This window comes from Marmota marmota, unplaced genomic scaffold (genome assembly GCF_001458135.2).
Source record: "Marmota marmota marmota unplaced genomic scaffold, marMar, whole genome shotgun sequence".
Classification (NCBI taxonomy): Eukaryota; Metazoa; Chordata; class Mammalia; order Rodentia; family Sciuridae; genus Marmota; species Marmota marmota.
The window spans coordinates 44,713,217-44,728,702 of NW_026000174.1; the positions used below are offsets into that span (position 1 = coordinate 44,713,217).

The following is a 15,486-nucleotide window of genomic DNA, read 5'->3' on the forward strand; positions in this document are numbered from 1 at the left end:
CCCACTCCTCCAGCCATTTTCAGTTCCCTTCTCCACCCCTGGCCCTGACCTCTCTCTCCCCTCCCTCGGAAGGCGACGAGTCCTGGCCCGCCCCGGTGGGACCGTTGTACTGGCTGTTGGCGGCCGCGCTGGGAGGCCCCGCCCCCGGCCCGAGTACGGTGCCCCGGGGCGGGCGGGCCGAGCCTGGGCTCGCGTGGGGGGAGGGGGCGGGGCGGCCGGGCGCCCCGCTGGCGGGTCGCGCGCGCGCCCGCGCTCTCTTCCTGCCGGCGGCGCGCGCCGCCCCCCTCCCCCACCACTCGCGCAAGCTCCCGCCCGGCTGCGCGTTTTGTCCCGCGTCTCGCTCCGTCCGTGTCCTGACTCGCCGCTCTTGTCCTTCCTCCCGCTTTTTTCTTCTCTCTCCTCTCGGTCTAAAGATGCCCTCGGCCACCAGCCACAGCGGAAGCGGCAGCAAGTCGTCTGGACCGCCACCGCCGTCGGGTTCCTCCGGGAGTGAGGCGGCGGCGGGGGCCGGAGCAGCTGCGCCGGCTTCTCAGCACCCAGCAACCGGCACCGGCGCTGTCCAGACCGAGGCCATGAAGCAGATTCTCGGGGTGATCGACAAGAAACTTCGGAACCTGGAGAAGAAAAAGGTGCTAGTAGTTGGCGGGAGAGGGAGGGCTTGCGGCGGCCGGGACCGGCGCCCCCCGACCCTGCAGCCGTAGCTTTGACTTCCTCCCATGTCTGGCGCTTCACCAGGTCCCGCCGCCCCCACGCCGCGTCTCCACGGTGAACCGGCGCTCGATGCCCGCAAAACGGGCTCCTAGGGGAGGTGCCTGTCACCTGATGCGGACTCGCGCTGCCCCAGGCCTCAAGTCCTCCCGCTGTGGGTCTGGCCTCTTGGCCTGCGGGGGTGGGATGCCAAGGGCGGGGGCCTGTGGCCAGGACCTCTCTCTCACCGAGGCCGGGTGTCTTTGATGGGGCCAGTGGGGAAGAAATGGAGCGGGCCGGGTGGGGGACAAGGGCTCAACCGACTGCCTCGTGGAGTTGGGTGGCCTGCGTCCCCTTGCCGTGGGGTTTGTCCTCTCCGTTACCGGCTCCTCGAGGCCTGAGTGGCCCCTGTGCTTCCCCGGCAGCGAAGTGTGTTTAGAGCCTGGAGTAGGGTCGCTCTGTCGTCGGGCCCAGGTGGAGTGGGTCTTGGATTTGCGGTCCTCCGCCCCCCTCTGGGGGGCTCCCCTGCGTCTCCCTCTTTGTTTCAATTGTGTAGGTGCCCCCGGAGCCTCAGACCCAGGACTGTCGTGAGATGATTTTTTGCTGCGACTTTTTGCCCCTGGGGGACTCTTAAGGGGCAAGGGGACTGCAATGATTGAGATTCGCCGGGGGTGGGCCAAGGGTGGACTGGAGACGGTCGCTAGGTCTCCGGGCACATGGAGAGAGTGTCTAACATGGCGGCGGCTGCGGGGAGAGGGAAGCGCTGTACAGGAGCTGCATTGTGAGCACAAAGCGAAAGCAGAGGGGGAGGGCAGAGACCAGCAGCAGCCCGGACTGGCCTCCCTCGCCCCCCTCCAAAAAATCGAGCCACACCCACAATTTAAAAAAATTAATTATTTAACTATTCTAGGCCATAACGGTGAGATGTGTCTTCAAGTCGGCCTTTTGTTTTGTGCTTTCAGCGCAGGACAGTGTATCAACTGTGTGTTTGTGTTTGTGTGTGTGTGTATGTGTGTGTGTAGAACTAGGTAGAGAAAGGATCTTCACAGAGTAATTCAACTTTTCAGTAAGATTAGCAGTGGAAAGGGTGGCACAAATAGGTAGTACAAAAAATGGGGTGATTACATCTGATTATTGTACTAACTTGCCTTTTACCTTAAAAAGTGAAATATAACTTTGATAGCTTCTAATTGCCTGTTTCTAGTGCATTTAGTGTAACATCTCAAATTATAAAGAAATCATATTAAAATGCATATTTAGCCAGCCACCTGGCTGTTACTTCAGGTGTTGATAATGTTTGGCTCAAATTTGGGCTGTGTGAAGTAAATTGGAAAAAAATGGCGATATTTAGGTCTCAGTTATTTTAATTGCTTATTTACATTTTGGGGAGAGTTTTAAAACAAATAGTAAGCTTTGATATTCTTCTCATTTCCTTCAATGTTGAAGGTTGGGGACTTTACTTGAATTTCCTGGTCTTTATTTGAAATTGAGAGAGATTAAATCTTGAGATCTAGTTCTTTTGATTATTGTTTTGGTATACAAATATGTCTTAATATAAGTAATTGGAATAATAGATTTATGTATTAATGAGGTAAAAAGTATTTTAAATAACTATAAAGGTGGAATAGAGTAAGCTTACCTAAGGCAACTATCTTCTGAGTCTTGTGGTTTAGCTTTTGCTACCCTATTTTGAAATTGAGACTAACTAGGGTATCTTTTTAAATTCTCTTTTTAAAAAATATTTTATAGTAGATGAACACAATACATTTGTTTTATTTTTATGTGGTGCTGAGGATCGAACTCGGTGCCTCACACTTGCTAGGCAAGTGCTCTACCAACTGTTATAACCCTAGCCTTTAAATCCTTTTAATTCAGTAAACATTTCTGTTAATCTGGCTGATGCTTGAATGGCTTAACTTTCAGAATTTCCAGGAATTGTCTTATTTTCTTTTAGAATGGGAATATTAATGGTGTAATATTTAAATATAGAAATGTATATCCTTCAAAGGCATTCATATAAAGTCATATACTGATTAGCAGCCAATCTATTAATAAGGTGGCTTTTGGATACTAGTGTTTAGTTTATCTGAAAAAGTACAAGAAAGCTAATTTATAAGCCCTCGAGAGAACTTGAATCAAATGATCACTGGTGTATAGTTGTGTATTAATTACTATACATTGGCATCCTTTTTCCCTAAATGATGGCAGAGAAAGAAATGTATTTGGTAATATTAATTATAGAGATTATTGACGGGGCAAATAGTACTGAAAGATTGCCTTGTAATGATGGAGATTCAACAAACTGCACAAAATTAACATATTTAGTATCTCAGTTTCTGTCTCTGTGTTTTGCGGTGCTAAATAGAGGTGGAAAGATCAAGTTACAGTTTGGTTAGACTTTCTTTTTAAAAAAAAATATTTATTTTTTAGTTGTAGTTGGACACAGTATCTTTATTCATTTTGTGAGGATCAAACCCAGGGCCCCGGACTTGGGAGGCACCACTGAGCCACAACCCTAGCCCTTTGGTGAGACTTCTTGATAAGTCACAGACTTACCTACTTGTTAAATAGTTGAGGTAACAGTACTTATATTTTTTACTTATATATTTTACTTTATGAGAAACTCAAGGCTTTCTCCTAATTTAAACACATGGTTTTTATTTTTTAACTAAATGATTGCTGTGTGAGAGGATTTAATAACTGTTTTTTTCAGAAGTGAGCCCTATTTCTAATGCAAAAATAGAGGATTTGCCTTACAATTCGGTTTTGAATTCCTTTTTAGAAAAACTCCTTTCTTTTCAACTGGATTATTATTTTTTTTTTAGTCAATTTAATTGCAACTTGTGTTTGAACTGTATCTCATTCTTACCAGTCAACACTGGAACCTTCTGGGCCAAAATGCTGGATTGTAAAATCAAGTATGTTAACAGAAATGACTAATAGATGATATAGTATCACTTTAAAAGAGAATTGAAATGAGTGTATTTCATTTGGAAAAAAGTTACGCATTTTCTAATTATTTGAGCCTTTAGAGGAAAGCTAAGCATCTGTTCAGTGAAAATGCATGCTTAACGTTGATGAAATATGATCCTATTACATAATGCAAGAAAATGGCTAGGTGTTTTTTTAAATTTGGGCTAATAAAAAGTACACGAATGTTAAGGAAGAGAAAAAATACAGTTGTGATAAAGAGAATCAAATGTAAAACTTGATTCACAAATTTTTTAACTGATTATAAAATAGTAATATTGGATTGAGTGATTTACTACCTAGTTTTCATCATCAGTTCATTTGTACAGAATTGGGCCTTAGGCTATGCAAGATAGTATTTTGAAACCAAGTTCTAATGTTAACTGAAAAGAAAATTCACTTGATACTATAACATGAAATCAATTTTGAAGTAGAATAAGGGATGTGTGAGTAGATGATATTTAAATGTTATACTCTGTAAATATAATAGTTTTACACTCTAGTGACTTTGGTAGATGAAAGATTAACCAGTGTTCTCTTGCTTAAAACAAAACAAAAAACCTGTAACCAATATGTAACCAAAACTGATGCCAAAAAGTAGTGTTTTTATACTGCTCCCTAAAGTCTTTAGGTACTTTATGTCTTTGTAGTTAATATTATTTATGTAAAAAAGAATGTGAGTTGTGAGGATACTTTTTAGAACATTGCTCTGTGCCTCTACTTAGAATTTTTGATGCAGCTGTTGTACAGGATTTATTTTAAGTATTTTGGAGTAAACCCATCCTTAACTATTTTATAAGTAAAATCTTTTTTGGGGCTAACATCTGAATTTTCTTGACATTTAGGATCTCCAATGTATCAGCTTCTCCATTGGTTGCAAGAGCTATTCCTCTGCAATGCAGAAGGCAAGGTTACTTTGTTTTGCATTCACCTTGTCTCAGAAAAAAAGGCTGTAATGCTTAATTTGAGGACAAGATTACTTTGTTTTGCATTCACCTTGCCACAGGAAAAAAAGTTATATTGCTTAATATTTCTCTCTTTCTCTCCACATGCGTATGTATCAAGGAAGTAGTTTAAAAGGTTAAGCTGTGAATTTCTATGATAATATAGGTCTGTCTCTTTCAGAGGTGAGCACAGAATCATAAGTATTATAATGGAATGGATTTTTTTTTTTAACCTGGCCAAAATATTTTACTTTAGCATTTTTTGTGTGTGGCAAATATTTGAATATATTTTGTGTGATTTACAGATTGAGCTACAATTTACCATAATTTTAAGTAATTTCTTAGGGCTATGTGAAGATTAGTACTATTTCATATTTTAAAAAAAGCATGTTTGCTTGTAAAAGATTAAACCACATTGTTATAGAATCTTTTTTTAAGTTTTTTTTTTTTTAATTTTTGTTTTATTGAGAGACAGAATCTTGCTAAGTTGCTCAGGGCTTTGCTGAGTTGCAAAAGATTTAAACTTGGCCTCCTTAGCCAAACTGCTGGGATTATAGGCCTGTGCCACCCTGCCCCGTGACTTTTTAAGATACTTAATTCAAAATAAGTGATACTAGAACATATAATTTTTTTTAAGGTGGACACAATATCTTTATTTTTATGTGGTGCTGAGGATCGAACCCAGTGCCTCACTCATGCCAGGCGAGCGTCTTACCACTTGAGCCACATCCCTAGCCTGATACTAGAACTCTTTATATTTTTATATTTATATCTTCATATATACTTTTTGAAAAAGGGGCTCACAGGCTGGCTGGGAATTTGTGATCCTCCTGCCTTACTTAGCCTCCCGATTTCCTGAGATTGCAGGAGTGCACCAACACACTTAGCTATCTTTTTTTAAACTCCTGAATACTTTTAACTTGCTTGAAAAATTATCCTGTAATGAGTTCTTAGATGACATCTGATTTAGCATTCTTTAACTGTTCTCAGTGTTCAGATATCTGTCATTCCTGACAGATGTTCATTTATTCTTTGCTTTACCTAGTTTTCTAGGGCCTGGTAAAAGCTAATTTTTGAGTCTGTTTAAAATTTGGACTTTCTTAAGTTGTTGACGTTAAGAATTATATTCACCCCCACCAATCTTAAATATTCTTTCCTGTGTTCTGGAATAGCAGACACTATGAGTATGCTTCCGGCATTTGAAAATAGTTGTTAATGGATCTTCTATGAATTGCTGTGTATGTTTCTCTACTGTTGTTTTAAAAGCTGATGGAACTTTTACTTATTATCTTTCTTGTCTCATGAATTTTATAGTTACTGAGTCTCATTTTAATTTAGGGAAAGTGAATGGAAAGCAGAACTCAACTTGTCTGTTAACTTGAGCAAAGTCAGAACTGATGTTTCTCTAGGTGAAGAGTGGGGTCTGCAGGCATTGATGACTTGAAATAATATCTGGAAAAGCCAATCAAGATTATGGAATGTTGAGGAAAAGAAATCTTTATCTTTCATTGTCTGCATTTGTTTTTCTGTACTCTAGAAGCTATTTGACCTGAATACATAAAAGTATATCTAGGTGGTCTTACTTTTTTATTTTAGACTTAATTTTTAATTATTGTGTCCCAGTTTAGAGGTCTCCTTAATTAAGAATAGGAGTTACATGGCTTCCCTGGATAACAAGATTAGTTTTTTTTCAGATTTTATTTGTTTCCTATCAATCTTATGACTACGGTTACCTAGTTGAAGAATATTTATTTATTTATTTTTGAGTTCTCTCATCTCCCCATTTTTTTTGAATGTATAATTTAAAAATATCCCATTCGTTTATGGAATTTGTTGGATATAATAGTAAAGGGGCAAAGCTTAGAGGGACATTTGTCTTGGATATCCATCTTGCAGTACTGATTGAAAAACCCATTCAGTAATGAAAGTTTGATGATGAAAAGCTCAGGGAAGACTGGAAGATTCAGATGTACTGTGATTCAGCAACGTAATCTAATTTGTGAAGGGAAAGGAGGAAAACATCTCACCAGAAGCAGAAATGAAGTGTGGCAACAGCTGGAATCCAGGGAGGGGGACTGAAGCACAAAAAGTTTTTCTGTGACTTTAGGCAAGTTATTTAACTACTGTCTCAGTTTAGGATAAGGTGAAGTAGGATTGATAATAGACGCCCCTTCCCACCCCAACCCTCCATAGGGTTAGCTGCCTGATAGTTTAAATTTGAGTGTGACTTAGTGAATCAAAGAAATAAATGGGAGATACAGTGGGACTAGGTAGTGGGGTAATTATTTCTCAGTACCACATGACTCTAAAGCCTTTTGACATGAATGTAGTCACATCTCTGTTCCATGATTCCTTTTCAGAGACTTGGTAATCTGGGAGATGACCTGATTTTTATCTTGCCCAGGTGATGCTATAAATCAATTTTTGGCCAGGGTGGAGGTACTGGGATTGAACTCAGGGGCACTCGACCACTGAGCCACATACCCAGCCCTATTTTGTATTTTATTTAGAGACAGGATCTCAATGAGTTGCTTAGTGCCTTGCTTTTTGCCGAGGCTGGCTTTGAATTCGTGATTCTCCTGCCTTGGCCTCCCAAGCTCCTGGGATTACAGGTGTGTGCGACATTTCTGAAGAAGCAAATCTTTTTTTTTTAATATTTATTTTTTTAGTTGTAGATGGACAGCATGCCTTTATTTCACTTACTTATTTTTATGTGGTGCTGAGGATCACATATGTGAGGTGAGCGTGCTACCACTTGAGCCATATCCCCAGCCCCTGAAGAAGCAATCTAATGCTAGAAAAATAGCTGGAGAAAAATTCTCCAGAAAAAAATGCTTAATATTCATTTTATGTATTTGATATGAGTAGTTGGTCAATTTTTCTTTAACACCATTTTAGGCAGACAAGTTCTAACCTGGGAAAGAACAAAGCTGTGTTTGTCTGGAATTGTTTTCTCCTATCTTACCCCTGTTTTTGTTGTTAGTGTTGGACCTGTCAGTGTAACAAGCAAGTCCTTTTATGTTGACTTGTTCATACTACAAATTTTAAATCCAAATGGAAAGATAGTCTAATTGGGCTTTGTGTAAGTCACTTGAATAGTCCATAACAATAGGAATTAAAAGGCCATAATAATGATATCATTTCCGAGTAGTCTACTCTTTCAAAGATGAGGCAACTTGTAGTATTTGGACCAATGCAATGCTATATCCTTTCCCTTATCACCTAAAGCTACCTGTTTTGCAAAGCAGAAATTGGATGAATTGATTGTCCTAAAGAAGCTTTTTGTTTCTAGTGCAAATTTTCACATCACTGAATTTAATCATAAAGTATTTTTTCTGGGGTTAATTCACAATGAAAAGATATGATAAAAGTACCACTTAGGGATACAATGTAGTAACAGATCACAAGTGAATCTTATGCAGGTGTTAACTAGATTTATAAGCTGACTGGAAATCACCAGTCAAGTTTTCAATTTTTTTTTGCTACTGGAAATTTAATGCAGGGACACTTTACCACCCTGAGCCATATCCCCAGCCCTTTTTTATGTTTTATTTTGAGATAGGGTCTTGCTGAGTTGCTTAGGGCCTCACTAAGTTGCTCAGGCTGGCCTTGAATTTGTGGTCATCCTGCCTCAGCCTCCTGAGTTGCTGGGATTACAAGGTGCACCATTGTGCCCCACAAGTTTTCTGAATTCTTTAGAGCTGAACTTTTTTTTTTTTTTTTTGAGAGAGTTTTTAAAAATATTTATTTCTGGGCTGGGTCGTGGCTCAGTGGTAGAGCACTTGCCTCTCATGCATGAGACCCTGGGTTCAATCCTCAGCACCACATAAAAATAAATAAAAATAAAGATTTTTTTAAAAAAAAATATTTATTTCTTAGTTTTCGGCAGACACAACATCTTTGTTTGTATGTGGTGCTGAGGATCGAACCCGGGCTACACTCATGCCAGGCAAGCGCGCTACCGCTTGAGCCACATCCCCAGCTCCTAGAGCTGACTTTTAAGTGACGTATTTCCAAATTGAGGTTGCCTTGTGCTGGTTTCTAAGGCCACAAATTTTATCTTTTTTTTTTGATATTAAGGATTGGACCCAGGGGCACTAAACCACCGAGCCACATCACCAGTCCTTTTTTATTTTGAGATAGGGTCTTACCAAATTAAGGCGTTGCTAAATTGTTGAGGCTGGCCTCAAACTTGATCCTCCTGCTTCAGCCTCCTGAGTCATTGGGATTACAGGTGTGTATCACTCCACCTGGCAGAGTACTGTATGAGTGATTCAAAATAGTTTCTTACTTCTCAGTACTATTGGATTTGCTATTATAAGAGAATTATAATGTTTTTGACCTATGTGAGTGTTTCTCAAAATTAGGTATGCACAGTCACCCAGTAAGAGTTTGGTAAAACAGATTGCTGGGTCCTAATTCAGTAGATTTAGGGTAGTGCCTGAGACATTGAATTTCTAACAGTTTCCCAGTTGATACTGATGTTGCTGGTTTGAGAATTATGAGCATCATTGATAGACCAGCATAGAGTCTTTGCTGTGTAAGATCTGATTATATATAACAGTGGAGAGAGATCCTACATTATACTGGTAAAGAAAAAAACTAGTGTCCTCTAAAACAGTCTTCTTTTTTTTTTTTTTTTTAGTTGTGATTCAGTTGTTTTGTTATTGAGTTTTGGTTACTTCTTCAGTGAATGCATTTCTTAGTATTTTGGCCAGGCTTAGAAACCTACTTTTCTGAAGTGTGAGCAAGGTTCAAGGGATAGATAATATATTTCTAATAGTAGTGTAGAAGGTATTAATTGTTAACAGAAGAACTTTTGTAATGCTGTGACAAAACTCTATTGTTATTAGAAAATATAGCTTGCATTCATTTAGCTTACTGCATTTTTTTTTTTTTTTTAGCGGGGGCGGGCGAGTACTAGGGATTGAACTTGGGGACACTTGGTCACTGGGCCACATCCCTGACCCTATTTTGTATTTTATTTAGAGACAGGGTCTCACTGAGTTGATTAGTGCCTCACTTTTGCTGAGACTCTCGCTTTGAACTCGGGATTCTCCTTCCTCAGCTCCCCAGCCTCTGGGATTACATGCATGCTGGGATTACTGCATTTTTTGATTGGGAAATTCAACTAAGTATAAGAAACTGTGGTGTGCTTTTTGGGAATCCTATGTTAGAGATTTTTGAGATTGTTCAGTTATGACTTGACATACTTCTTTCATCATAGTTAACTATTTGTTGTGGTTGTAGACATCCTTCTCACTTCAAGAATTTCAGCTTTCGAATTGTTATGGGTTGGAAAGCAAAAAACATGTTAACAATAATATAAAATTTATGTGAGTTTAGTAAAATACATCTTTGCTTTGGCAGTGCAGAGTTCTTTTTATTTTTTGTTTGGTCACATTGGGGATTGAAGCTGGTTGTGCCCAGTCGCTGAGCTACATTCCCAACTGTTTTAGAAATTTTAAAATTTTGAGAGAGTCTTGCTAAATTGCCCAAACTAGCCTCAAACTTGCAATCCTTCTGCCTCAGCCTCCTGAGTAGCTGGGATTATAGGCATGTACCATTTTGGCCTCGCTTCTTTTACATAATTTGCATTGACAATATTCTTTACAGATGTTTGTGTACCAGGAAGCTAGAGTTTCATTGGTGGCTACTTTTCATTTTTCTTTTAACCTTGTTCCAGTTATTACCTTGTAACAGACTAATCCAGAATTTAAGGTCTTAAAACCATACATTCTATTACGCTCACAGATTTCTGCTTATCTCTCAGGGATTCAGACAGGGCACACAACAGGGTTGATGTCTTTGTTCTATATTGCCTGAGGAAGAAAGACTGACTTTTTCACTCATGTTGAATGTCTGGCCTGGGGTGACTTGAACACAGTATTGCTGACCAGAGCTTTTAAATGAGACCTCCCTTCATGGCTTGCTTCATTTTTAGCATGGCAACCTCAGGGTTATTGGATTTCTTGTATAATGGCCAAGGGCTCCAAATACAAGTGATATAGTGACTAGTAAACAAGGCAGAGATGCATAGCTTTTATGGCTTGGCCTTGAAAGTCAGACAGGATCACTTATACTGTACTGGTTTGAGCCCATAAAGGTACAGTAGCAGGGGAATTGTTCTAGTTCTTAATGGGGGAGTACCAAGGTCACATTATAAATCATATATGGGGCTGCAGATGTTGTAGCTATTTTGGGAAAATGTAATCTGCCATAGCTCTCAGGTAGGCTGAATATTAAATTTGTTATTGTGCGAAAAATTGAAGCTTTTTTGCTATTGATAGCTTATCCTACTATACGATAGTACAGGCTCACAGCTCTTGAAAGTCCTAACAATATCCTGAAATCTTTCCCATCTTATCATCTTTCAGATTGCATGTAATTATAATCATTTTTATTATATGTTCATTGCAGAATATTTAATTAAAGAGTACAAAATAACTGTGAGAGATATATAGTATACTGTGTATTAATTTCTAGGTTTAACAAAAATTTCTTTATATACTAATATAGGAAAAAAGGAAGATAATAAATGAAGAAAATAATAAATGTAGTGTCACTAGCACGCCCTACCTTCTGCCCCACTGTACTTTGTTTAGTTCAGAATTTTTGCTATAAATTAGCACTGAATTTTAGGCCCTTCTGTTTGCAAATCTTCTATTTATCTGTATTTGTTTAGGTAATGGATATTGAACTCATAGGTACTTTACCACTGAGCTACATCCCTAACTCTTTTAAATTTTGTATTTTGAGATAGGGTCATATTGCCACTGCTAACCTTGAACTTGTGGTCCTTCTGCCTCAGTCTCCCAAGTCACTGGGATTGTGGGAGTGTGTCATCACACCTGGCTATTATCTTTACATTTCTAAATTTAGGATTCTGACTATAACTCTTTTTATTTTGGAATATCCTGAGTCATAAATTAAAAGCAGAGCTTGTTTAGTTTCTTGTTCCTAAAAAGAAAAACAGATGCTGGCAACAGCGGTGCATGCCTGTTAATCCCAGAAACTTCAGAGACTGAGGCAGGAGGATCACAAGTTTGAGGCCAGCCTCAGTGACTTAGTGAGACCCACAACAACTTTGTGAGACTCTCAGCAAAGGACTGGGGATATGACACAGTGGAAAAGTGCCCTGGGTTAAATCTGTAGTTCCAGGGAAAAAGAAAAATAGCCTTTTCTTTCTAAAAAGGAATGAGCTGTTTTTGTTGACCCTTAGAGTGTTCTAAGGTATTTGAGCACATCTTTTGCAATTGGGGTTATGCTCACCAGATCAGTGTAAACTATTTTTCAACCAGTAGACTTGAATTTTATACCTCTTTAGCTGAAGACTTATAGATAGTGTGAAGTAGTTCAACTAAATAAAATTGCATACTTTCCTTAACTTTTAATGTTTTAATAATTATCTTGGTTTTATTTACATCCAGTGTGACTCATTGTGATACCTTTAAGTTAAGGATAGGGTGGTTATGCAAGTTGATTTGTTTCTGGTACAAAGAAAATGGATTATTTAACCTAACAAAAACAAAACCAAAAAAATTTCTATTGCTTTTAACCTGGTTTCTGAAGCCTCTTTATCAAAATGTTGCTTTGTATTTGGTTTTTTAGTTAGTGTTACTATTGCTAAGTAACTATATATCTTCAAAATTTATTATGGTTATTTTTCCTCTTAGTTTAGATTTGTTTTATTTCCTATCTTCCAACCCTTAACTGAATTCTTGACTCTTCTATTACCTAAGTATCTTTTTTCTTTAGGATCTTATCTAATAGTAGTAGTCTGGGAAACCTTCAAAATTTTCAACTTAGTAAATAGTGGTCATCTTAAACTAGAAGATCATTTTTTTACCTTCATCTTTAATTACTAGCAAAGTTGTTGATTGGTGTACTGCCCATAGGTGAAAATAGTAACTTCGAAATATCTCATGTTGTTCAAAGATGCATAAAGTGTATCAAAGACAATTTGCCCATGGATTTATTCAGGAAGATACCCTCTTTTTGTACTATGTATTCATATGGATCCTTTGAAGGAGGGGAGAAGGGAAGGGAGGCCACAAAAATTTAACACTATAAATGTCGGATATGCTTATTGGGTGGAAACAGAATCCTCACCAAATTGTGACTCTCTCCTGTGATTAGGAACCATATACCTGGCCTATCTACCACTTTTTTGAGTACCCTGAAAGATAACCGATGTTGTTTCATTGATTTACAGGTATTTGATATCATTAAGCAATGGTGATTATTTAAATTTATTTTTTAGTTCAATATTAAATGTACTGTTTAATATGTTACTTAATCTGGAGTATATCTCAAGCATACTTACAACAAAATTTGAGAAAAACATTGAAGACTGCTTGGTTTTGTCAGTTTTAACTTAAGCTGGTATATACTTTGTGAAATGTAATTTTTTTTGTTTTTAATAGGGGAAGCTTGATGATTACCAGGAACGAATGAATAAAGGGGAAAGGCTTAATCAAGATCAGCTGGTAAAGATGTTATATTTTATTAAAGATTTTGTGCTTACTATTTTGAAGAATTTTGTAGTTCTCATGATTCTAGTAAGTTGGGTTCTGTTTTTGTCATTTTAGGATGCTGTATCAAAATACCAGGAAGTCACAAATAATTTGGAGTTTGCAAAAGAACTACAGAGAAGTTTCATGGCATTAAGTCAAGATGTATGTAAACAATAATATATGTTTATGAAATGCTAAAAATAGGGTTAGTGGAAAAATTTGTGTTTTGGATTTTAGTTCTTCCATTACATTTATAAGCTCTCTACGAGGTGAGAAGATTGGATCCAGTTATATCTTTTTTGGTACCAGAGATTCAACCCAGGGCTGCTTAACCACTGAGTCACATCCTCATTCCTTTTTTTGTTTTATTTTGAGACAGTCTTGCTAAATTGCCTAGGGCCTCACTAAATTGCAGAGGCTGGTCTCTTTCTGCCTTAGTCTCCCGAGTCACTGGGATTGCAGTTGTGTGCCACCAGGCCCAGAGGATCCAGTTGTATCTAAGATACCTTCCAATTCTGTGTATTTTGTTGTAACACCTGAAAGATGTCTTTTAAAAGAACTAAGTTTTGAGATAGGACAAAAGTCATAAAATAGTTACATTAAAAATCTCATTGGTGGGGCTAGGGTTGTGGATCAGAGGCAGAATGCTCGCCTCGCACATGCGAGTTACTGTGTTCGATCATCAGCACCACATAAAAACAAGTAAATAAAATAAAGGTATTGTGACCAATTACAACTAAGAAAAAAAAAATTGAAAAATCTCATTGGTATAAAAAGTTAGCTGTGCAAATATACATAAACATTTTCCATATTTCCTTTAGTTCTACTGATCATCTTGCAGTTCCACTAATTAACACAAAATACAGAAAATTAAGTGTTCTGAATAAGTAGTTTGAGGAAAGGCTAGCAACTTTGAAATTATAAAGTTATCTCTGATTTGATAAAATGACAGTCTACTACATGGGAAGTAATACAATACAAGGATTAGGAGATCTGACTCAGGAAACAGATTGTCTAGGTTAAATCTGATTCTACCACTTGTTGTGTGACTTTGGATGAGTTACTGTACCTGTATTAATTAAGGTGTTCCAGAGAAACAGAACCAGAAGACAGGGAAGAAAGGCCATCATAATACATCAGTTTTCTAGTCTATAAAGTGGTGATAGTAGTAGTCCCTATTCATAGGATTGTGCCTAGAAGAGTATTTGATTCATAACTAATATATTTTAAGCACTTAATGCTATCTTATTATATTTGATGAAGGAAAAAATTTTGATGATTTGCCCCAAACCGTAATGTCTTAGTTTGTTTTGTGCTTCAATAACACCATAGACTGGGTAATTCATAAAAAATGAAAATTTATTTCTCATAGTTTGGGAGGCTGGGAAGTCCAAGACCAAAGCACCAGCCTCTGGTGAGGACCTCCTTGCTGTATCCTTTTATGTGGTGGAGGTGGAAAGGCAGGAGGGTGAACTCACTTCAGTAATCCCTTTTAACAGCAGCATTTATCCATTGATTAACTTTTAATCTTTGTATTGAGGAGATTAAATTTCCAACACACGAACTTTTGGGGACTCCGGTAGTTCCAGGTAGGGGTGTGTTCCACTTAGAATACAACATTTCTGAAACCACTGTCACTGAATAAATTATAGTATCTGTATTCTTCTTTGGTTTTATTTTAACAGAACTTTTGTCTGAACCTTTAACTTCATTGGCAGTAAATTTATTTAATATTCAAGAACTTAAACCTGGCTCTAGCCTACCTTTTCTGGTTTTCAACTTATTCCCTACTTGTGCTATTTAATTAAAAGTAGCTATCTTTATTACTTCTTTTTTTTTCTTCCTTTCATATTCCTGCCTCTTTGTGTTTTCTATCTCTAGCTACCTAAAAGAGACATTAAACTGCCCCTCCTAAGATTTAAATACCATTTATTTTAATGGGTGTCACTTTCTCCTTGAAAGCTTTCTTGTCCTATCCTAACTTATCTGTTCATATATATCATTCATTTACTTTCCATTTATTGGTAATGTCTCATTTGTCCACTCTGCTACCGTTTATGGATTTGTCTTGTAACCTTTATCATTTCTCCAAGGCCTCTTCCATTTCTCCCTTTAATATAGATTTCATATGCCCCCCACCCTTTTTTAATTGTACTGGGGATTGAACCCAGGGGTGATCAACCCCATTGAGCACATCCCATTTTTTTTTTTAAATTTTGGGATGGGGTCTGCCTGAGTTGCTTAGGGCCTTGCTAAGTTGCTGAGGCTGACTTTGAATTTGAGATGCTCCTGGCTTAGCCTCCCAAGGCTGGTTGAATTACAGGTGTGCACCCTTGTGCCTGGCTTTTTTTTTTTTTTTTTTTTTTTTT

The 15,486-nt window shown here is 38.3% G+C and overlaps 1 protein-coding gene across 1 annotated transcript in view; it reads left to right on the plus strand.

The window, feature by feature from the left end:
* The first annotated feature begins 266 nt into the window (after positions 1-266).
* Caprin1 (cell cycle associated protein 1) overlaps positions 267-15,486 on the plus strand; it is a 36,155-nt gene continuing 20,935 nt past the window's right edge. The window contains exons 1-3 of the mRNA XM_015504967.2: positions 267-629; positions 13,028-13,090; positions 13,193-13,292. Of these exons, the coding sequence (XP_015360453.1) occupies positions 414-629; positions 13,028-13,090; positions 13,193-13,292 (379 nt within the window). The 5' untranslated portion in view covers positions 267-413. The remainder of the gene's footprint in view (positions 630-13,027; positions 13,091-13,192; positions 13,293-15,486) is intronic.